At 25.7% G+C, this 18,653-nt stretch overlaps 1 protein-coding gene and 1 long non-coding RNA gene across 6 annotated transcripts in view; both read left to right on the top strand.

The window, feature by feature from the left end:
- The first annotated feature begins 96 nt into the window (after positions 1–96).
- On the top strand, positions 97–1,883 carry LOC126909243 (uncharacterized). Its single transcript, XR_007704972.1, has 3 exons — positions 97–123; positions 823–843; positions 1,435–1,883. It is a non-coding gene; the product is annotated as an uncharacterized LOC126909243 (long non-coding RNA).
- An 8,914-nt stretch (positions 1,884–10,797) lies between these two features.
- Positions 10,798–18,653, top strand: part of LOC126909105 (E3 ubiquitin-protein ligase NRDP1-like) — a 46,318-nt gene continuing 38,462 nt past the window's right edge. The window contains exons 1-4 of one of the 5 annotated variants that reach the window (XM_050691516.1): positions 10,800–10,910; positions 11,116–11,173; positions 11,945–11,989; positions 13,158–13,181. In XM_050691516.1, coding sequence (XP_050547473.1) covers positions 10,908–10,910; positions 11,116–11,173; positions 11,945–11,989; positions 13,158–13,181 — 130 coding nt within the window. In that variant the 5' untranslated portion in view covers positions 10,800–10,907. Of the gene's footprint in view, positions 10,911–11,115; positions 11,174–11,944; positions 11,990–13,157; positions 13,182–18,653 lie in introns of all 5 variants that reach the window. The other 4 variants (XM_050691512.1, XM_050691538.1, XM_050691520.1 and 1 more) reach the window with 4 other exon arrangements.

Below are 18,653 nucleotides of genomic sequence, written 5' to 3'. Positions count from 1 at the left end.
ATTTTTAGTACTCTACACTAACTAATTTCGTTTAACTTTTCAATTTGAATACATTAAACGATATATAATAAAAAACTAATTATTTATGTTTAGAAGAACCTAATCGTCGTCGTCCTTCAAATCGTAAAAATTAAATTACTAAAATTAAGTTATTTTCGAATAAAAATATTATTTTATCAGAAATGTCTCTTATTAGGATATTGATAATGTTTATAAATTGGATTTAAAATTGATAATTTCGTTGAATACTCCAATTTGAATATAATGATATACTAAAAAACTAATCATCTATGTTTATGGTGAACGTGATCCTCGTGGTCCTTCAATTATTAAGAAATAAATTACCAACATTAAGTTATTTGCTAGTAAAAAGATTATTTTATCAGAAATGTCTCTTATAAAGATAATGATAATGTTAATAATTTAGATTTAAAATTGATAATTTCATTAATTTTTTCAATTTGAATACATTAAACGATATATAATAAAAAACTAATCATTTATGTTTAGAAGAACCTAATCGTCGTCGTCCTTCAAATCATAAAAATTAAATTACTAAAATTAAGTTATTTTCGAATAAAAATATTATTTTATCAGAAATGTCTCTTATTAGGATATTGATAATGTTTATAAATTGGATTTAAAATTGATAATTTCGTTGAATACTCCAATTTGAATATAATGATATACTAAAAAACTAATCATCTATGTTTATGGTGAACGTGATCCTCGTGGTCCTTCTATTATTATGAAATAAATTACCTTTTACTTTTACTTTTTAGCAATTTAAAATAATAATGAAAATTTACTAGAATTATTTAGATGGTGGTGATGGTGGTAATAGTAAGTAAAAATACTAATATTAAGTTAAATGTGTATTAATAGTAAAATTTTTTAATTATATCAGTTATTAAAATATTAATAACAATTTTAATATTATGATAGTATTTTACTTTTTAAAGATTAAACCCATTTGTTTCTCTTTATTATATGAACGTAAATTTTTAAAAATATATCTCAACTTATAGAAGCCATATAATCTTCTATTCAGAGAATAAATCAGCAATAATGTATACAGTTATCCATAATTATTTAAGTTATTTATCCATATTAATTATCTGCCATTGAAACACACATATTCTTAGAAAAGAAATAAAGGTAGAACGATTTTCCATAAAGTGACTATTATTATTTTATTGCTAATTGAACTTTAATATTCATAATTACTACCAGGTTAAAGTATCTCGTGTTTTTCGTTTTCTAAATAATTATCGTTTTTTATTTGACCAACTTCTCACAAAAACCATTCAAATGTAAATTAAAAACACATGGGTGAATTAAAATATTATCATTAATTATTAAAATCGATTTAGTTGTAATTTAACTGTGACAATAATTAAAATTATATTTTTTAATTCATAATTTTATTTAAAGATAATTGATGATTGAGGATCAATTTTTCAAAATTTTCTGCTTGATACTAAAAAAATAATTCAAATTTTATTATTAGACAAATGACATAAATGATCCAATTAGAAGTATGTTTGTCAACAAAAGAATACAAAATTCTAATATTGATTAATTAATTTAAATTACCATTTACTGTTTTATTAATTAAATAATTTACTAATTTAATTATAAAAATTATAAAATTTTGTTTTGTTTATATTTCTAATAAATTTTTTATAGATCTCCTAATATTTTATGTTTCACATCTATGATAGCATCATAATATCTTGATGGTCTAAGGTCTACATTATATATTACTGTACCAGAATATAATATGAACCATTTATTATTTAATATTAAATAATTGTTTTCACAAATTAAGTTAAATAATTATTGTTACTATTATAAAATTATCTCAATAAATTATTCTGTAAAGTTATCGTAAATATTTTTACTGGTATTTGGATTAATAATTCTATTTTTCATTTAATAAATAATATAATCATCAATAATAAAATAATTATCATTAAGATGCTCACGATTTTTCAAGGAGGGAATTCATAACAAAAGATTTACTACTTCTACTAAATTGTATTTTTAAATTTCATTATTTTCATAATGAAGTTTTGATCCTTATCCTCCTCTCCAAATACAAAATTAAAATTCATTAAAGACCTTTAAAACATCATTAAATATTTAGTTAAAACTAGCAAAGTTAGATAAAATTAGCGATACCATTTTACTATATTATAAAATATGGAAAATTTTCTGATGCTATTAATTACTTAATACGTTTCGATTTAAATTTTTTATGAATCTCAGCCTTGACTATTGGCAAATTATTCTCAAAGCTCTGTAAATTTATTTTAAAATTTTACGAGCGTTTGAAATTTTGAAGTAAAACATAAAATGTCAATGTTTTGTAACTTACGCATTGAAATTCACATAAGAGCTCCATAACGACAATATGAAAATCTTCTTCTTCTTTTTCCTCGCCTTAATCCCAACTATTTAAGATCGACCACCCTTATCCTAAACTTCCACTTGACACGATCTCTCTATTCTCTACGCTCACGTCAGCTGTCCTCAAATCGCATTCAATAATATCTCTCCATTTCTTTTTCGGTCTTCCTCTACCTTGTCTTCCTTTAAAATTCATTTCCACAATTGTTCTTACGGCTTCCGATTCTTCTCTCCTCATAACATGACTTAACAATCTAAGTCTATTTTCTCTCATCTTATCTCATCTACGACAATATGAACATATTTTTCAAAATTATGTATATAAATTCTAGTAATTCAATTGTGTTTACATAATAAACATGTATTGTAATATTTACGGAGAAATTATAATAAGTTGTAAGTTGTTATATACAAGGTGATTATTTTTATATTAGCCACTCTATATCTCTTAATATAATTATAATAAAAAAACTATGTATGATATTTTTTAATTATATATAAACTTGGACTTATTAAGTATTAAGTTTTTTTTTATTTGAACTATATACTTTATAAGGGTGTCAACATTATTTTTCATAGGATTATATACATATTTAACTAGATAATAAAATAAAAAAGTTGTATTTAAGAAGTTATTAACATTTTAAAATAAAGAGTGGACAAAGACTGTGACACAATAATGTTAAAAATAACAACCCACTCTTAATCTCCACTCTATATTATAAAGTAGTTATAAATTTTCGGAATAATCAGTCGAAAATTGTCATCAATCATACATTTTCTTTATTAAATCATTTTTTAATTTATAAGCTAGTTAAATATGTATGTTTTCATTTCAAAGGTAAAGTTGTCACTCATAAAAAGTATGAAGGATGAATTTCAAAAATAATATAAACAAGACATAACATAAGTTTTATTTTAACATATGATTGAAGCTCGGAGTATTTCTGGAACATTATTAAATTTAACTTGAAAAAACGAATTTTTTGTGTAAAATTTTCCATTTTGAATCCTTACTATGAACAGTTTTAGGGTCAGAATTTCAAAAAATGTGTACTAAATGAAAGGAAATTATCTATTTATATTCCTTCATTTTTCAAAAATGTATGGCAGTTTTAAGAAAAAAAAGTTAAAAATATTGAAATTTATCGATTTATAAATTTTTAATTCTTTAGGAAATTTCCACCATTTACGGAAAATTTTATAATTTTTGAGGGTAATATCTTTAACTAGATACAATTTGTAATCTTTTGACATATCGTTGAGAAAAATCGGTTCGGTGAGAAAAAGTGGTAACAGACACATACAAAAAAACGCATCATAGTAAAATACCTTCTCAATTTTGCATCGAAGCTAAAAACTGCTAAACAAGGTATAATTAAGATATAAGAGTTGATGTTACTTTTGGTATAATCCACCAATTTCTTCAACTTAAAAACTATTTACAGATTTGCATCGAAGAGTTTCTTATGATAGTAATTCGAATCACTTCACGTCAGTTATCACCTATACTTTTCTCAGCAATGCCATAATCTCTACACAACGGTTTTTTAATCATCTTTATATCTTATAAGGTGTTAATATTAATTTCAATATAAAATATTGTATACTTTAAATAAAATTAAAAATAACCAAGTGACAAATAGGTTTGTTAATTCAGAGAAATCTATTGTTAGATTGATAAGATTGATTGGCCTGGTAACAAATAATTTGTCAACCTGACCAAATTATTTAATTGGGATGACAATTCAACTTTTTGAGTTAACAATAGTTGCATGATCAGATTGATAAAATATGTGTCACTATGATGGAAATACCCAAACAACAATAATATTTAGGCTGGTTTGACAATAGTTATTGCTAGCTGTTGTAGTAAGTAGCTGAATAACGTCGATTTTTAAATTCTCAAGCAATACTGTATAGTAACTATAAAATTGTCGGCTCGTCCATTATATTTGTTGATTTTACCTTAGTTTATTTCAGTGTATTAATTGTCTAATAATGAATACATATTCTTATTTTATATGCTATTAATAACTAAAAATTGAGGACCCCACAAGTATCTGCACGTCTTTTAGAGTACAGTGATTATTGATATTTATATGATTTTTACACATTAATTAATTTTTATAATCAAATTTACACGATTTATACTTTGGAGAGCTTTGTATTTTCAAAATATTATCTATTATACTTTTGGACTTTTTTTTATATTCAATATTATAACTATATTTTTGGTAAATACATTTAGATCGTTCTGTATTTCAAATTTATACTTTTGGTGAACTCTGTATGTACAAATCTATATGATTTATACTCAAATACAAATTAAAATTATGAAATAGTTTTTACTTTAAAAATGAATTCTTAGTACTCTATGATGCTGAAATTGATAAGCGTTAAGGTTTGAGATATTATATTTTAAGGGAAAAAATGTTAATACAACTTTAGATTTTAAGATTATTATAAGATGATACATTTTTAAATGATTAATAGTTTAATTATTGTTTATTTGATTATAGTCTTAAGAATTAAAAACGTAAAAATATAATGTTAATAATATTTTTGTCGGAACGGAACATATAAATTTTAAAACAATATATGATTTTAGCCATCCATCTCGCTCTGTGAAGTGCTCCTGGTGGATGGATTTTAATTTTTTCATTCTCTTTTCCGATGAATAGCAAACAATGTTCCAATAACTCTTTATAGTCATCCCGAGGATGATTTAAATTTAATTTATTTTCACAAAATTTAGAAATTATATCTATATCTGATACTAATATATTTATCATAACATCATCTATCAACATATTACAGTATAGTTTTTTGTCTATATTTTCCCAGCTATTAGAAAATCTTTTGAATAGGGCTATGTCTGGGCCAGTTGATGGAGGCATTAATTTATCAAAAACTCTACTAATTATTATTTCATGTATGTGGTGCCTATAAGAAAAACTCAATAATTCCTTACCTAATAGTTTTTCGATTAAAATACATGCACCATTTAGTTTTCCAGTGTTGGAGGCAGTAGTGTCAAAACACATCATATTTGTTTTATTAACCAAATTCCAATCAACCAAAAGCTTAATAACAGCATCAGCTTGCGATTGGCCTGTAGAATTTAAAAGTTTAGGCACACCCAAAAGTTTAGTTTTGCCATCACCAGATACTAATACCGCTAAACATTCAGTGCAATTTTTTTTGTTTTGAGACGGCAACATTTTACCGTCCCAGTGAACCATTAAAGCAGTGTTTGGTTTAAAATATTTTATTATTTCATTATTTATAATTTTTCTATTAAAATTGCGAGCTCTTCGAATTGAATCTTTAATTATGGAATAATCTTTAATATTTTTATCACATGAAGTTAAAGCAGACGCCAAAATATACGTGGCTTTTCGACTAGATACTAGTTGTGGGATGATCAAGATGATATTTAAAATCTGACAGACTAGTATCTTTAGTGTTTATGTTCGATCGCGTAGTTCTAGCTATTTTTAATTCTGGACTTGTGGTGCTAGAACATCCAGGAGTTAGTTGAGGAATATGAAATTCTTTATTTGAGTCGTTGGATTGAAAAATATTACTATACGAAATGTCAAAAATATCATTTAATGAATCCAAAAACTTAATTTCTTTATTATTTTGTGAAATAGTATTTCTATTTTGATTCTTTTTTAAATTTATCCATTGCGTATATAATAATTTTATTTTTGAAATTATATTACACTTGAGCTTAATAGGAAATTCGGTTTTCGACCACACCTGAATTATATGTTTAGAACAATCAATAGCAGTGTCTGCTATTGTTTTCTTCTCGACATTATGCAAATAAATGAAATAACTGAGGACATTGCGTTTTGTAGGTAGTTGTTTACCGAGCATATATTTTTGAGGAGCAATATTTAGACGATGAGATTTTGTTATACTAACCATTATAAACTAAAATACGAATTAATAAAAATCGTAATGAGTAAAAGAGTAATAAAATTATTTATTATTGTAAAAATATTTTTTTATTTGCAATTAAAACTAAAATAAAAAGTAATGGTGGATTTATTTAGAAAAATTAATATGAAATGTATGAATTCAATTACAAATTGTATTGTAATGGTGATAATTCAAAGTAAATTTATTTAACTTATATTATAATAAAAATATATATGAGCTATTTTTCTTACCCTTTAATTAATAACCACGAGAAAAAAATTCATTTATTAAATAGAATTTAACTAAAAATTAATTTAAAAAATCGAATTAAATGTATATAGGATAATAACTTTTAGGAAAAGTTTGTTGTGTACAAATAATAAATATTAGTCGGATACCATCAAATAGATGTGACTGTATAACAATCAGTACAAACCCATACAAGAAAAGTACTGGATATAAATATAATGCCAAAACATTGTTTATGGTATCTTATCGTCATGATCGCGATTAATTTCATAATTAAACTTGGTTTTGTTGTAATACTTATGAAATATACGCATTTGACCCTATATTTATAACTTCATGTACATAAAATTTTATATTAGCAAAAAAGTTATTAACATTATATTTGTACGTTTTTAATTCTTAAGACTATAATCAAACAAACAATAATTAAACTTAAATATAATGGGAGGGTTGGGTTGGGTTGGGTTTGGGTTTTATTACATTAAACATTGCCACAAAAAAATGTAAAAAGGAAAAAGTAAAATTTGACGATATTTTCATTTATTTTTATGTACATCGTATATTCTAGCGTACGTTATAATCTAAAAAAAAGGTAGTAGTTTTAAACATTAGTGGAAAAAATTTTTTCCTCTTAAAATACACACAAATATTAATAAAATTAAAAAAAAAAATTGTTTTAGCTTACTGAAATGTTCGTAGAACTTAACCATATTTTTGAGTCTAAAACTCGTTTATCTATACTTAAGCCATCCATAAAGTGTAATAATAATACAGCAAACGTTGTCTCCTGTTGAAGATAAGTTTATAGTGGATGATAATGTTTTGATTAAAAATAATCAGAAAGGTCAAAAGTGGTTAATTGGCAAAATAGTAAATGTATTAGGATCTTGTTTGTATTTAGTTGAAGTTGGGGGTAAACATAAAATAGTTCATGTAAATAAAATTAATCACAGTTGGCTCAAAGAGACTTACATGAGTAGAAAAAAAAGAATTGTTTAAAAATAAATAAATAAATATAATAGTATTATTAATAGATAGTATTATCTTTTCCATTATATTTATATTATCTGTTATAAGTTCAAATGCTCTATCAATATAGGGAGCTATTGAATTATCAACTTAAATTTTTTCACCCATTACAAATTTATTACACGAACAAGATTCTGACTCGGTCTTCCCGTTATTTTTCTAGGCCTTTATAAAGTTCTCCAAATCTTTTTTGAATAGATCATTTTGAATTGCTTCCGAAGTGTTAAATAAAATTTCTAGATTATTTTTTTCTGAGAAAGTTTTTTTTTTTTCTACAACCGAACAATTTGAAAACCCTAAAAAAAATTAATTTGTTAACAATATGACTATAAAATTATTACAATATAATCTCGAAAGACTTAAAAACATTAAAGAAATATGTGTCACCATACTCGGTATTATAATGTTTTTTTGTTGAACATCAGTCAAAAAATTGTGTTTAAATAGCCCTATATATCGTACGTTAATCTATGTAATAAATTGTTTGATTTTTATTTTTATATTTGGGCTGCTGATGTGTGCGTAAGTGATGCGGTAGAATGCTCATCGTTGTATTAAAAGAGCTACTTAAGCTAATTCAAAATATTCTATCGCCGTTTAGGGGACATTGGTTAAAAATCAAAAAAGTATAATTGTATTCAATGCAAATTAGATACATATGACTAATTTGAAATCAATGATCCCATCGCCGTAACTTCTCCCTCTAAATAAATTTCAAATATGGCTTACCTTGTGTACTTTTCTTTTTATTAAAAAATTGTGTACATTTTCGTAAGTTCTTATAAAATGTCTTTTTAAATTTCATTATATTCATTAAATACTAATTGTAAGACTTGTCAAGTGATTTATACCACCTTACAAAATGAATAATGATGTCTGTATATTATAATACAGTTGTTTATAAACAGCAATGGGGAAATTAAAAGTATCCATGGTAATTAATTATTATTAAAAAATGCTGTCTATATAGGCAGTAATTTATAATAATAAACCTTAACACTAGAGCCATAAAATATTAGTTTATTCAATTTATATACAATTTTTAACTTTAACAAATTGAAGTCATTAGAATTAATAATACAGGATAAACAAAATTATATATATAATACTTGATTTTAAATTATATTTAATAATATCAAAAATTAGTGATGATGGAAAAAATTTAATTGTAAAATTGAAATCAGAACAAAATATTGGTTTAGAAAAGTATATTTTTCTAAAGTTTATAATTTAAAAAAGAAGAACTTTTAAACACAATTTTAGCTCAACACGTAAGTTGAGAATTTTATATCATTAAACATAATATTTTATGAGGAATAAAATTTTGTATTTTATAGATTGAAATGTGATCAGGGACTTATATAATTATTCTAAAAACTATAACTAGTATAGTTGAAAAAGAAAAATAATTAATATAGATTATTAAATATAAATATAAAAATACACAAAATTCTACAATAATTTATTCACAAGGAACCAATCTAGCGCAAAATAGAGCTCTAACTATTAAAAGATAATAAACTTCCACATAAAATCGGTACACATAGTAGGGTCGCAGCACAGTGTTGATGTGGCATAGTTGGATCAAGACACAGTATAGATTTAATCTAATAGTGATTAAAATCACTATCATAAAAAACGCTGCGATGCAATCTGTAAATAGTGTTTAATTTAAAAAAATTGATGAATTATTCAAAATGCAAAATGAACTGTTATTTCCTTATTTATATCCTTATTAGAAGTTTTTTGATGTATAAGTGTAATATATAGTCATTAGAGCAATTAAATATAGTAGGAAATTGATATTTAATAATTTAGTATTGTAATTTTTACGGAAAAATTATAAAATATAATTAAATAGATATTACTTTTATGTAAAATATGTATAAAAGTTGAAGGACTTGATGCAATACTCAAAAAAAAAAATTGTTTGTTACTTATAAATAAATTTATTGGTCTATAAAGAATTTTCATCAGAGACCAAAATATACTTTTTTGGACCCAATATTGCACCTATTTCAAATCTGTAATAAAGTTTCATATAGGAACTAAATAATAACAAAATTCTTCTAATTAATATAACAAATATTTATGTTACATATGAATAATCAATAAATATATTTTAATTTAAAAAATAGTATATCTATATGGATGATTATTTAAAAACCAAAAGTTGCATAGAAATGATTACTAAGACTCTTATTTAAATAATTTATAACAATAAAAACACAATCAAACGTTTTTATCGAAATTTTGAGTTGTCTTTATAAATGTACTGTTAATAGTAATTATATAAGTCCCTGATCACATTTCAATCTATAAAATACAAAATATAAACAATATAAAGAATTAAGTAATAAAAAAATTATTAGAATAATTATTAATATTATATAATTAATTAATATTGTACAAGCGGTGAAGGTGTACTTCATACTACCCGTCACCACCTGAGTAGTGTAAACCAATCGCCCACTGATTATTTATTTTTTAATATTTTCTAATGAATAAATATGTGTTTTAATTTCTTATTTAATTTGCGAGTTCCCGTTTGGACTGATATGTAACATAAAAGAGTTTACTAGCATTATTATCAATATAATTAAACGAAAAAAATACATTAATTTATATTCCTTTGAATAAAAGTTATCAAACAGCCTTGTCCAGCGGACTTTCTTGCAACTGACAAACAGTACTAAATCTGTTGCGTAACGCTACAACACATATACGTGTATTCAAATAAATTATTTATGGCGTGATATAAATATATTTTTACTGGAGCCCCCGTCAAATATTAAAATCATAATATATCATAATATTCTAAATAAAAATTGTGTAGTCCAAACTTAATAAGGGTAAATAAATGCACACAACATATGAAATATATATATTAATTTATTTTATGGCTCCTTAGAATTTAATAATTATTAATTATATTTTTTCAATATATAATGTGTTCATAAAACTTTTTGATTGAAAAATTGATTTTTTTTAAATATGTATTTGCTACTTGTTACTTACTAGTCATAAAACATAAACTAATATAATTTATGTAATTTTTACATTGCTAAAAATACAAATGATACATACATAATACAAAAATCATGCTATAATGTGATTCCATATTTCATTATTTTTTGCTAACTGTATATATATTACTTATTATTAGAAGTACTTCTTTTTTATCAAAACGTATAGTATTTATATAAAATCCTTAAAAATAATCACTGTTTTACAAAAATTTTCATTACATCTCATAATTAATTTTTTTATCACATCAAACAACAATGGTGAGTTCTTAAAATTTAATTAACTTATAAATAATTAATAGTAAAATTATTCTCTTAAAAATAAATAGTTTTAAAAAGAATAATCAAAAATTTTATTTTTACTGAAGTAGTTTATGTATTTCTTTGTTCATTTATTAGTATAAATTTTGCATGTTTTTTAGCTTAAAGCAAATTTAGAGCTTTAAAATTTTCAAATATGTTTCAGAAATTTCATATTTTATCAATATTTTTTGTTATGGTCTTCATTTCATTTTACTTGGAAAGTAAGTATCTTTACACGATAGGCAGATACTTCAATAATTACTCAAAAATTAAATATAATTATTGAAAATAAATATTTTAATTCTTTTAGTTACATATTCGGTGAATATTTAGTATTCAATACTTTTAAAATATAAAACAAAACATATGCTTTATTAAAAAAAATACAGGTATCTGAATTTGTGCATGTTTTTTTATTAATAATGATAGGAGACAATAAAAAAGTGATATATTTTAGACATAATTAGAACACATAGCTTTGGTAAAACAAAATTATCTGAAAATATTTAATAAATAACATAAAATGTTATTAAAATAAAAATATGCTTAATCTCTCCCGAAAAACTTATAGCCCTTATTCATGTTAAATCCTACAGACAACCCTAATTTGAAAAACGCAAACATCATTATATTTTCACAAACGGTTGAAATTGGATTTATAACAATAATTATAACTTAAATAATAATAAATATTCCACATTGTAATTATTCAGATTAATAATGTGAAAAATTGATATTTTTTAAATTATCTAAGCTTCTATTTTACAAATACTTATACTTTAATCTGATTAATATTAATCTAAAACTTGATGAATTTTGGATTTAAGTTTAAGTATTAATATTTGGTGTTGCATATAACAATGAAAACCTTTAATATGTATAGTATTTATTAAGAGAACCATTTATAGAGACTAATTTTTTTTTATACGTCGGTAATAAGTTTAGGTGATGTAGCATTTATAAAAACTGATGTTTATTTTGCTATATTACAGTATGTCATTGTGCCAAGAAAGAAATTATTGAATGTTCTACTAATGGTAATTATAATAAGCTGAAACTCGCTTTATACCCTTATATTTTTGTTTTAATGGAACTGACATTATTTGAATTGGGTCATTTACATATAATATATGTCACCTCTCATTTTCATCTCTTCTTTTTTTTTGAACACCTTGAATATACGTTTAGTTTAGGGTTGAATACTAGTGCACAATTAACTACATATTTGAAGTGATACGAAACTATTATTGTTTGAAAGTGATTAAAATGATATTTAAAAGGAATTCATTTACAGCACAGTAAAAAAAAAACATCATAGATACCTTAAATAATAATTATTTAAATTATTTATGTATATGGAATACAATTATTTGTTTTTACGTAGCACTGAGCCCTAACAAAGTTTAGTGGCGGTTAAATCATTTTGTTATGAGAGGGGATAGAAAACCTTTGTGAACATCATGGGAGCTGTGTCCTATATCCTCGAGCTTATTTATTTGTATAACTATACAAATAATTATCAAGAACTATTAGTTTGACACGGTACCGTATATTTTGCGATACGTTTAATACACGGTCACCTCGCTCTTCCATCAGCCGCCTTATTACATCGCGAGTCCAGCCTGATTAGAGTACCCGGCTATCTAGCTAGGAAGAAAAGTCTATCTACTGGAGCGCGATCGACCACCAAGCGCCGGCGGTGAACGCTCTATCTTGCCTTCGACGTCCCACGTGAACTAACGCCACGCGCCTATTTCTCGCAACGTTTTACTTGTAAGTTACTTTATATATATATATATTTCTATTGCACTAGCGTGTTCGTTCTCAGTTTTTACTATTCTGTTTAATTTTAAATAAATAAATATTCATATACATATAAATTTCTTATTTAACATTTTCTTGTGTTTTTTCTCTCTCGGCTAGTTCCGCTACATCATTTGTTTAGACGTATTTTTTTTTTTGGTTTCCTTAAAAGGAAAAAAGTTTATTGACACTTTTAACGATTCCGTGTCAAGTTATGCATAAATGTGAAATTCCGTGTATTTTGAATGAACCGTCAATGTAATAAAAATGGGAATTATTGATATACAATTTATAATTTCTTAATACTAATATATAATAGAATACTATAGTAATATTACTCTTAAATTTCAGTACTTTTAGAAATATAAAATAATAAAACAAATGTACTATATTTAATTGTAGATGATAGTGCTAATCCTTTAAATGGTAAGCAAAAAATTACTAAATTTAAGTTAATATTACAGCACAATACACAATGTTATATCATACATAATGTTTCCAAAATATAAAATATTTATAATAAGAATTGCTCTCCTCGGTAGTATAGTGGTAAGTATCCTCGCCTGTCACGCGGGAGACCAGTGTTCGATTCCCCGCCGGGGAGCCAGTTGATACGACGGGGGTCGTTAAAAAAAAAAATAGTCGATACCGGGTTTTTCGTAAAGAAAAGGAAAGTGGCGTTAAGCCGTTTATTATAATCACGATTATCACAGGAATAATTAATATTCTTATATCTCCAATGAACAGAGATGATTACACTTGTTTACACAAAAATCAAACATAAAACAAATGAACAAACTGACTCTGGAACGGAAGAGTTGATCAAACGTGGGCATCGGCTGTCCGTATCGTACGGTGTCTCCAAGATAACTCGCTCAATGTATATTGGTCGTAGACGGATGTGCGGTCCTTGCTGGACTTTGTACCGTGGCGTATTGCACGCGGTGTTAGTCTGTCAACTACCATATATTCATAGTTGGCTGAAGGCTGATAAAGGTGGCACGAGTCGCGGGGCTTCTTGTATCAAGAAACGTCGCGGGACCGTGTCAGCTACTTATATATAATAAATCTCCTGAATCCTTTCCGATTTGATCGTTATTAGAAGCTATGATTAAAAGTGTGCTTAAAAACAGTAACTAAGATTTTTCACGATAGTAATTTTTTTTTAATTAAGAGATTTAATGTAAATATGATTAAAGTAAATTCAATTTATAAATATATTTCATTATACTAGACTTCGCGTAGCTCCGTCTCAGACTTGGGGCCATACGCGCCTATTTAAGGCTTCCTCATAAGTATGTCACTGTTCCGATAGGAGAATCCGGCTAAGCGCGGGCATAATAAGTGTTTTACAGGAAAATTATCACATCAGAATCAGTGTAACAAAAANGCAGGAAAATGATCACATCAGAATCAGTGTAACAAAAATATATTAAAAATTTAATTGATAAATTTAAAAAAATGCTTTAAAATTGATTGCTATAAATCAGTAATAATAAAAAAAAACCCAGCACAGGGGGGTCGCGGAACAGTGGTGTCGTGGTATAGTTGGATAAAGTATAATGATATCTGACAGTGATTAAAATCACTATCAAAAAAAACGCTTCGATGCTAATCTTTAGATAGTGTTGAATTTTAAAAAATTGGTGTTTTATTCCAAAAGCTACATGATCTGCTGGTTCCTTATTAAAATCTCGATTAAGATAAAGTATGTCGAACTAAAAAGGGTTTATTAAAAAATAATATTTCTCAGAAAAAAATTGTTTGGATCCATACACTTTTCAATAAGTTATAGCATTATAAAGTTAAAAATGTAAAAAATAAAATCGAGAATTTTCATACGAAAATAGCATTCGGTAGCGATTTTCGCCATAAAGACCAGAGGTCAAAATTTTTTTTTTCATAATAAAGAACATTACATTAACTTTAATTTAAGATATATATAAAAGTGTCAGACCTTCCGGAACATTTTCAAAAGTTAAGTTGAAAAAGTTAATTTTTTGTGAAAAAGTTGTCATTTTAAATCCCCCCCTGTGGGCAGATTAAGTGTCAGATTTACAAAAAAAATATACCAAATGATAAGTAAAGACATNTCTTTTTAAATCCCCCCTGTGGGCAGATAAAGGGTCAAATTTACAAAAAAAATATATCAAATGATAGGTAAAGACATCAAGCATCTATAAAAAAAAATTATATTGATATGTTCATTTTTGAAAAAGTTACGGCACATTTTAGTAAAAAAAATTGAAAAAATTTCGAAAATAAGCGATTTTTAAATTTGTAATTTTTTTGGAGGTTTCCCCCATTTACGGGGAACGAGGGAATTTTTTTAAATTTTTGAGGGTAATGTCTACGACTAGATACGATTTGTGATCTATTGACGTATCGTTGAAAGAAATCCGTTCGGCGAGAGCTGAGAAAAAGTAGTAACAGACACAAAAAAGAAAACACATCATAGTAAAACCAATACCTTCTCAGCTTTGCATCGAAGCTAAAAAACAGCATAGTGGTGTGTTGTGTCCCATCTAGGATGAGACACAGTAACGTGTTGGAGTGGAATGTCATTAAATGTGAAATAAAAGCACACTTAAATTAAACATAAAAATACAATAGTCTGTTTCATTTTAAAAAATACAATTATTTATAAGTTATAGAATTAATCGTCTTAAGGTCATAAGGGATCACTTACAAGTTATAGCACAATATTACTGATACAACTGTTTGAACGCGATTAATTAATGCTTAATCGAAACTATTCGTTGTTTACTACTAATTATTCACTAACCCCACTACACAAATAACATAATAATACGGGTTCGTAACAGTGGGAACGTGGCATAGATGGATCCAGTATAGATTTAATTTGACACTGATTAAAATCAATATCATAAAAAACGCTACGATGCAAATCTTTAGATAATGTTTAATTTAAAAACATTAATGGATTATTCCAAAAGCTACATGATCTCCTATTTCCTTATTTATATTCTGATTACAAGTTTTATGATGTATAAGTGTAATTTATGAATATATATTTATTGTAGCAATTAAATAGAGTATGAAATTGATATTTAATAATTTAGTATTGTAATTTTTACAGAGAAATTATAAAAAATTATAAGTATTTATATGTTTTATGGCAAACGTGTATAAAAATTTGTAGGGCTTGATGCAATACTCAAAATAAAAAAATTGTTTGTTATTTATAAATAAATTTACTGATCTGCAAGAAATTTTCATCTGACAGCAAAGTATACTTTTCTTAACCCATTTTTGCGCCGATTTAAAATCTATTATTAGTGTTTCACATGTGGCCTAAATAATAACAAAATCCTTCTAATTAATACGACAAACATTTATTTTATTATATAATAGAACAAGGGAAAAAACGCTTTTCTGGGAAAATTACTTAGCGTGCTCAGATTTTCAAATTTTTTTTTTTCAACGAAAGTACTCGGTCACCAAACTCCAGGAAAATTATTGGCGAAGGTCGGAAAATTTTTGCCGCTCGCCCGCGAGCGTTTTATAATTTCGACTGTTTTCCAGAAAAACGCTCGTTGACCTAATGTCCTTTTTTTCATCATTACTTTAATTTTTAGCAAAAAATATTCTACATCATGTTTAACAAAGTCAAAAAAATTAAATACCCTCCTAATATAATTTTTGAATACCTCATTATCAACGTCAACCTTACACCCAATACATTTTACTATATTCTCTTTTTGAACTTTCCTGATTTTAATAATAACATTTTTAATATATTTTTGTTATACTGATCCTGATGTAATACTTTTTCTGCAAAAAATTTATTGTGCCCAGCGTAGCTGGGTACCCCTACCGGAATCAGTGGCCTACTTATGATGACGGCCCGAAGAGGCTTACGCACCAAAGGCGCGTAAGGTTCGTAGAGCTCCAGGTCTGGAGCGGAGCCCCAGCTAGGTGGAGCCTAGTCAAAAAATATAATTTAATTAATAATAANCCTAGTCAAAAAATATAATTTAATTAATAATAATTTGAAAAAAGAATTTTTTTAATATTCAATTTTAAGTTTTGAACCACCACTGTGTAAAGGAGAAATTTTTCGATTTAAAAAATATGTATGTCGAATGAAAGGGGTATATAAATAGCATTTCTCGTAAAAAAATTGTATTGATTCATACATTTTTTAAAAAGTTAAAGAAATATGAAATAAATATAGTTTAAAAAAACTAAAAAAACACGCTTCTAAAGCAATAATTTTTAAAATAAGCTTAAAACTATAATTTACAAAAAATACTAGTATTATTGTGAAATAAAATAACCTTAAAACAATAATGAACGAATAATAATAGTATTATTGTGATATAAAATAAGCTTAAAACAATAATAAACGAAAAATACTAGTATTATTGTAATAAAAGCGTCGGGCGCTCAATATACGAAAAATATGGCACAAAGCACCCACGCTTTTTTCACAATAATACTAGTATTTTTCGTTTATTATTGTTTTAAGCTTATTTTATTTCACAATAATACTATGATTATTCGTTCATTATTGTTTTAAGGTTATTTTATTTCACAATAATACTAGTATTTTTTGTTAATTATAGTTTTAAGCTTATTTTAAAAATTATTTTTAACTTTTTAGTCGATGTGCTTTAGAAGCGTGTTTTTTTAGTTTTTTTAAACTATATTTATTTTTTACTTTTTAGTTTCATATGTTATGAAAGCGTGTTTTTTAGTTTTTTTTAACTATACTTTTTTCACATAAATAGCTCGGTATGTATGTTTTTGGTTAAAATATTGTTAAGCACAGGGGCACTAAATATTATAGAGCGTACCCGAACCGGTTATAAACACTTAATACTGATCAGACTGTTTTGTGTAATGCCGTGTAAATAGAGTCACTGGAGGTGGGAGGGTTCGCCTGCACAAAACCAGTGATCTATGTTGTGAATAAATGTGTAAGTGTGTTTTTGTTTTGTGTGTTTAAAACTCTTCAATTAATTAATGTAGATGAAACTTGACTTCAGTATAATAATCTTTTGCTAATGTATAACAAGAGTGTAAATTTAGCTTATTAAAATAATAAAAATGTATTAAATGTATTAAGTGTTTAAAAAATTGCAATTAATGTAAAAACAAGTATTACTAAATTTAACTTATTTATATTGATAACACTATGACAATGAAAATAACTACTAATTATATTTTTTATAATTGCTACAATTGGCGTAGACAAAGTAAAAATTAATAATTGTTTTTCGTTTCACGAAATTGAATGTATATTTTTACTTTTTAGTTTCATATGTTATGAAAGCGTGTTTTTTAGTTTTTTTTAAACTATACTTTTTTCACATATATAGCTCGGTATGTATGTTTTTGGTTAAAATATTGTTAAGGACAGGGGCACTAAATATTATAGTGCATACCCGAACCGGCTAAAAGCACTTAATACAGATCAGACTGTGTTGTGTAATGCCGTGTAAATAGAGTCACTGGAGGTGGGAGGGTTCGCCTGCACAAAACCAGTGATCTATGTTGTGAATAAATGTGTAAATGTGTTTTTGTTATGTGTGTTTAAAACTCTTCAATTAATTAATGTAGATTTAACTTAAAACAATACAATATTATACTATGCTATAAAATGTGTTTATGTGCGTGTGTAGTGTGTAACAGCTGATCGGCCGGTAGTACAAATAACCACATTATCGATGTACTGAGAATCATGCGTTGACCGTATTAACCGATCCGAGTACGTAATTATAGTTAACAACGGTATTGTTGTAAACAAATATTATAGTATGTAATGTGACTATAATCGCTATGAAATCGATAATGTTTTGACGATTCTTATGAGTCATTATTTCTTAGTCGAATCATTTCATCTAATGCTTCACTGTTACATGGGGTTTTACC

Source organism: Daktulosphaira vitifoliae, unplaced genomic scaffold (genome assembly GCF_025091365.1).
Source record: "Daktulosphaira vitifoliae isolate Bord-2020 unplaced genomic scaffold, ASM2509136v1 Scaffold_1, whole genome shotgun sequence".
Classification (NCBI taxonomy): domain Eukaryota; kingdom Metazoa; phylum Arthropoda; class Insecta; order Hemiptera; family Phylloxeridae; genus Daktulosphaira; species Daktulosphaira vitifoliae.
Note: the sequence above shows the minus strand (reverse complement) of the source record. Positions and strands in the feature narration are given on the sequence as shown.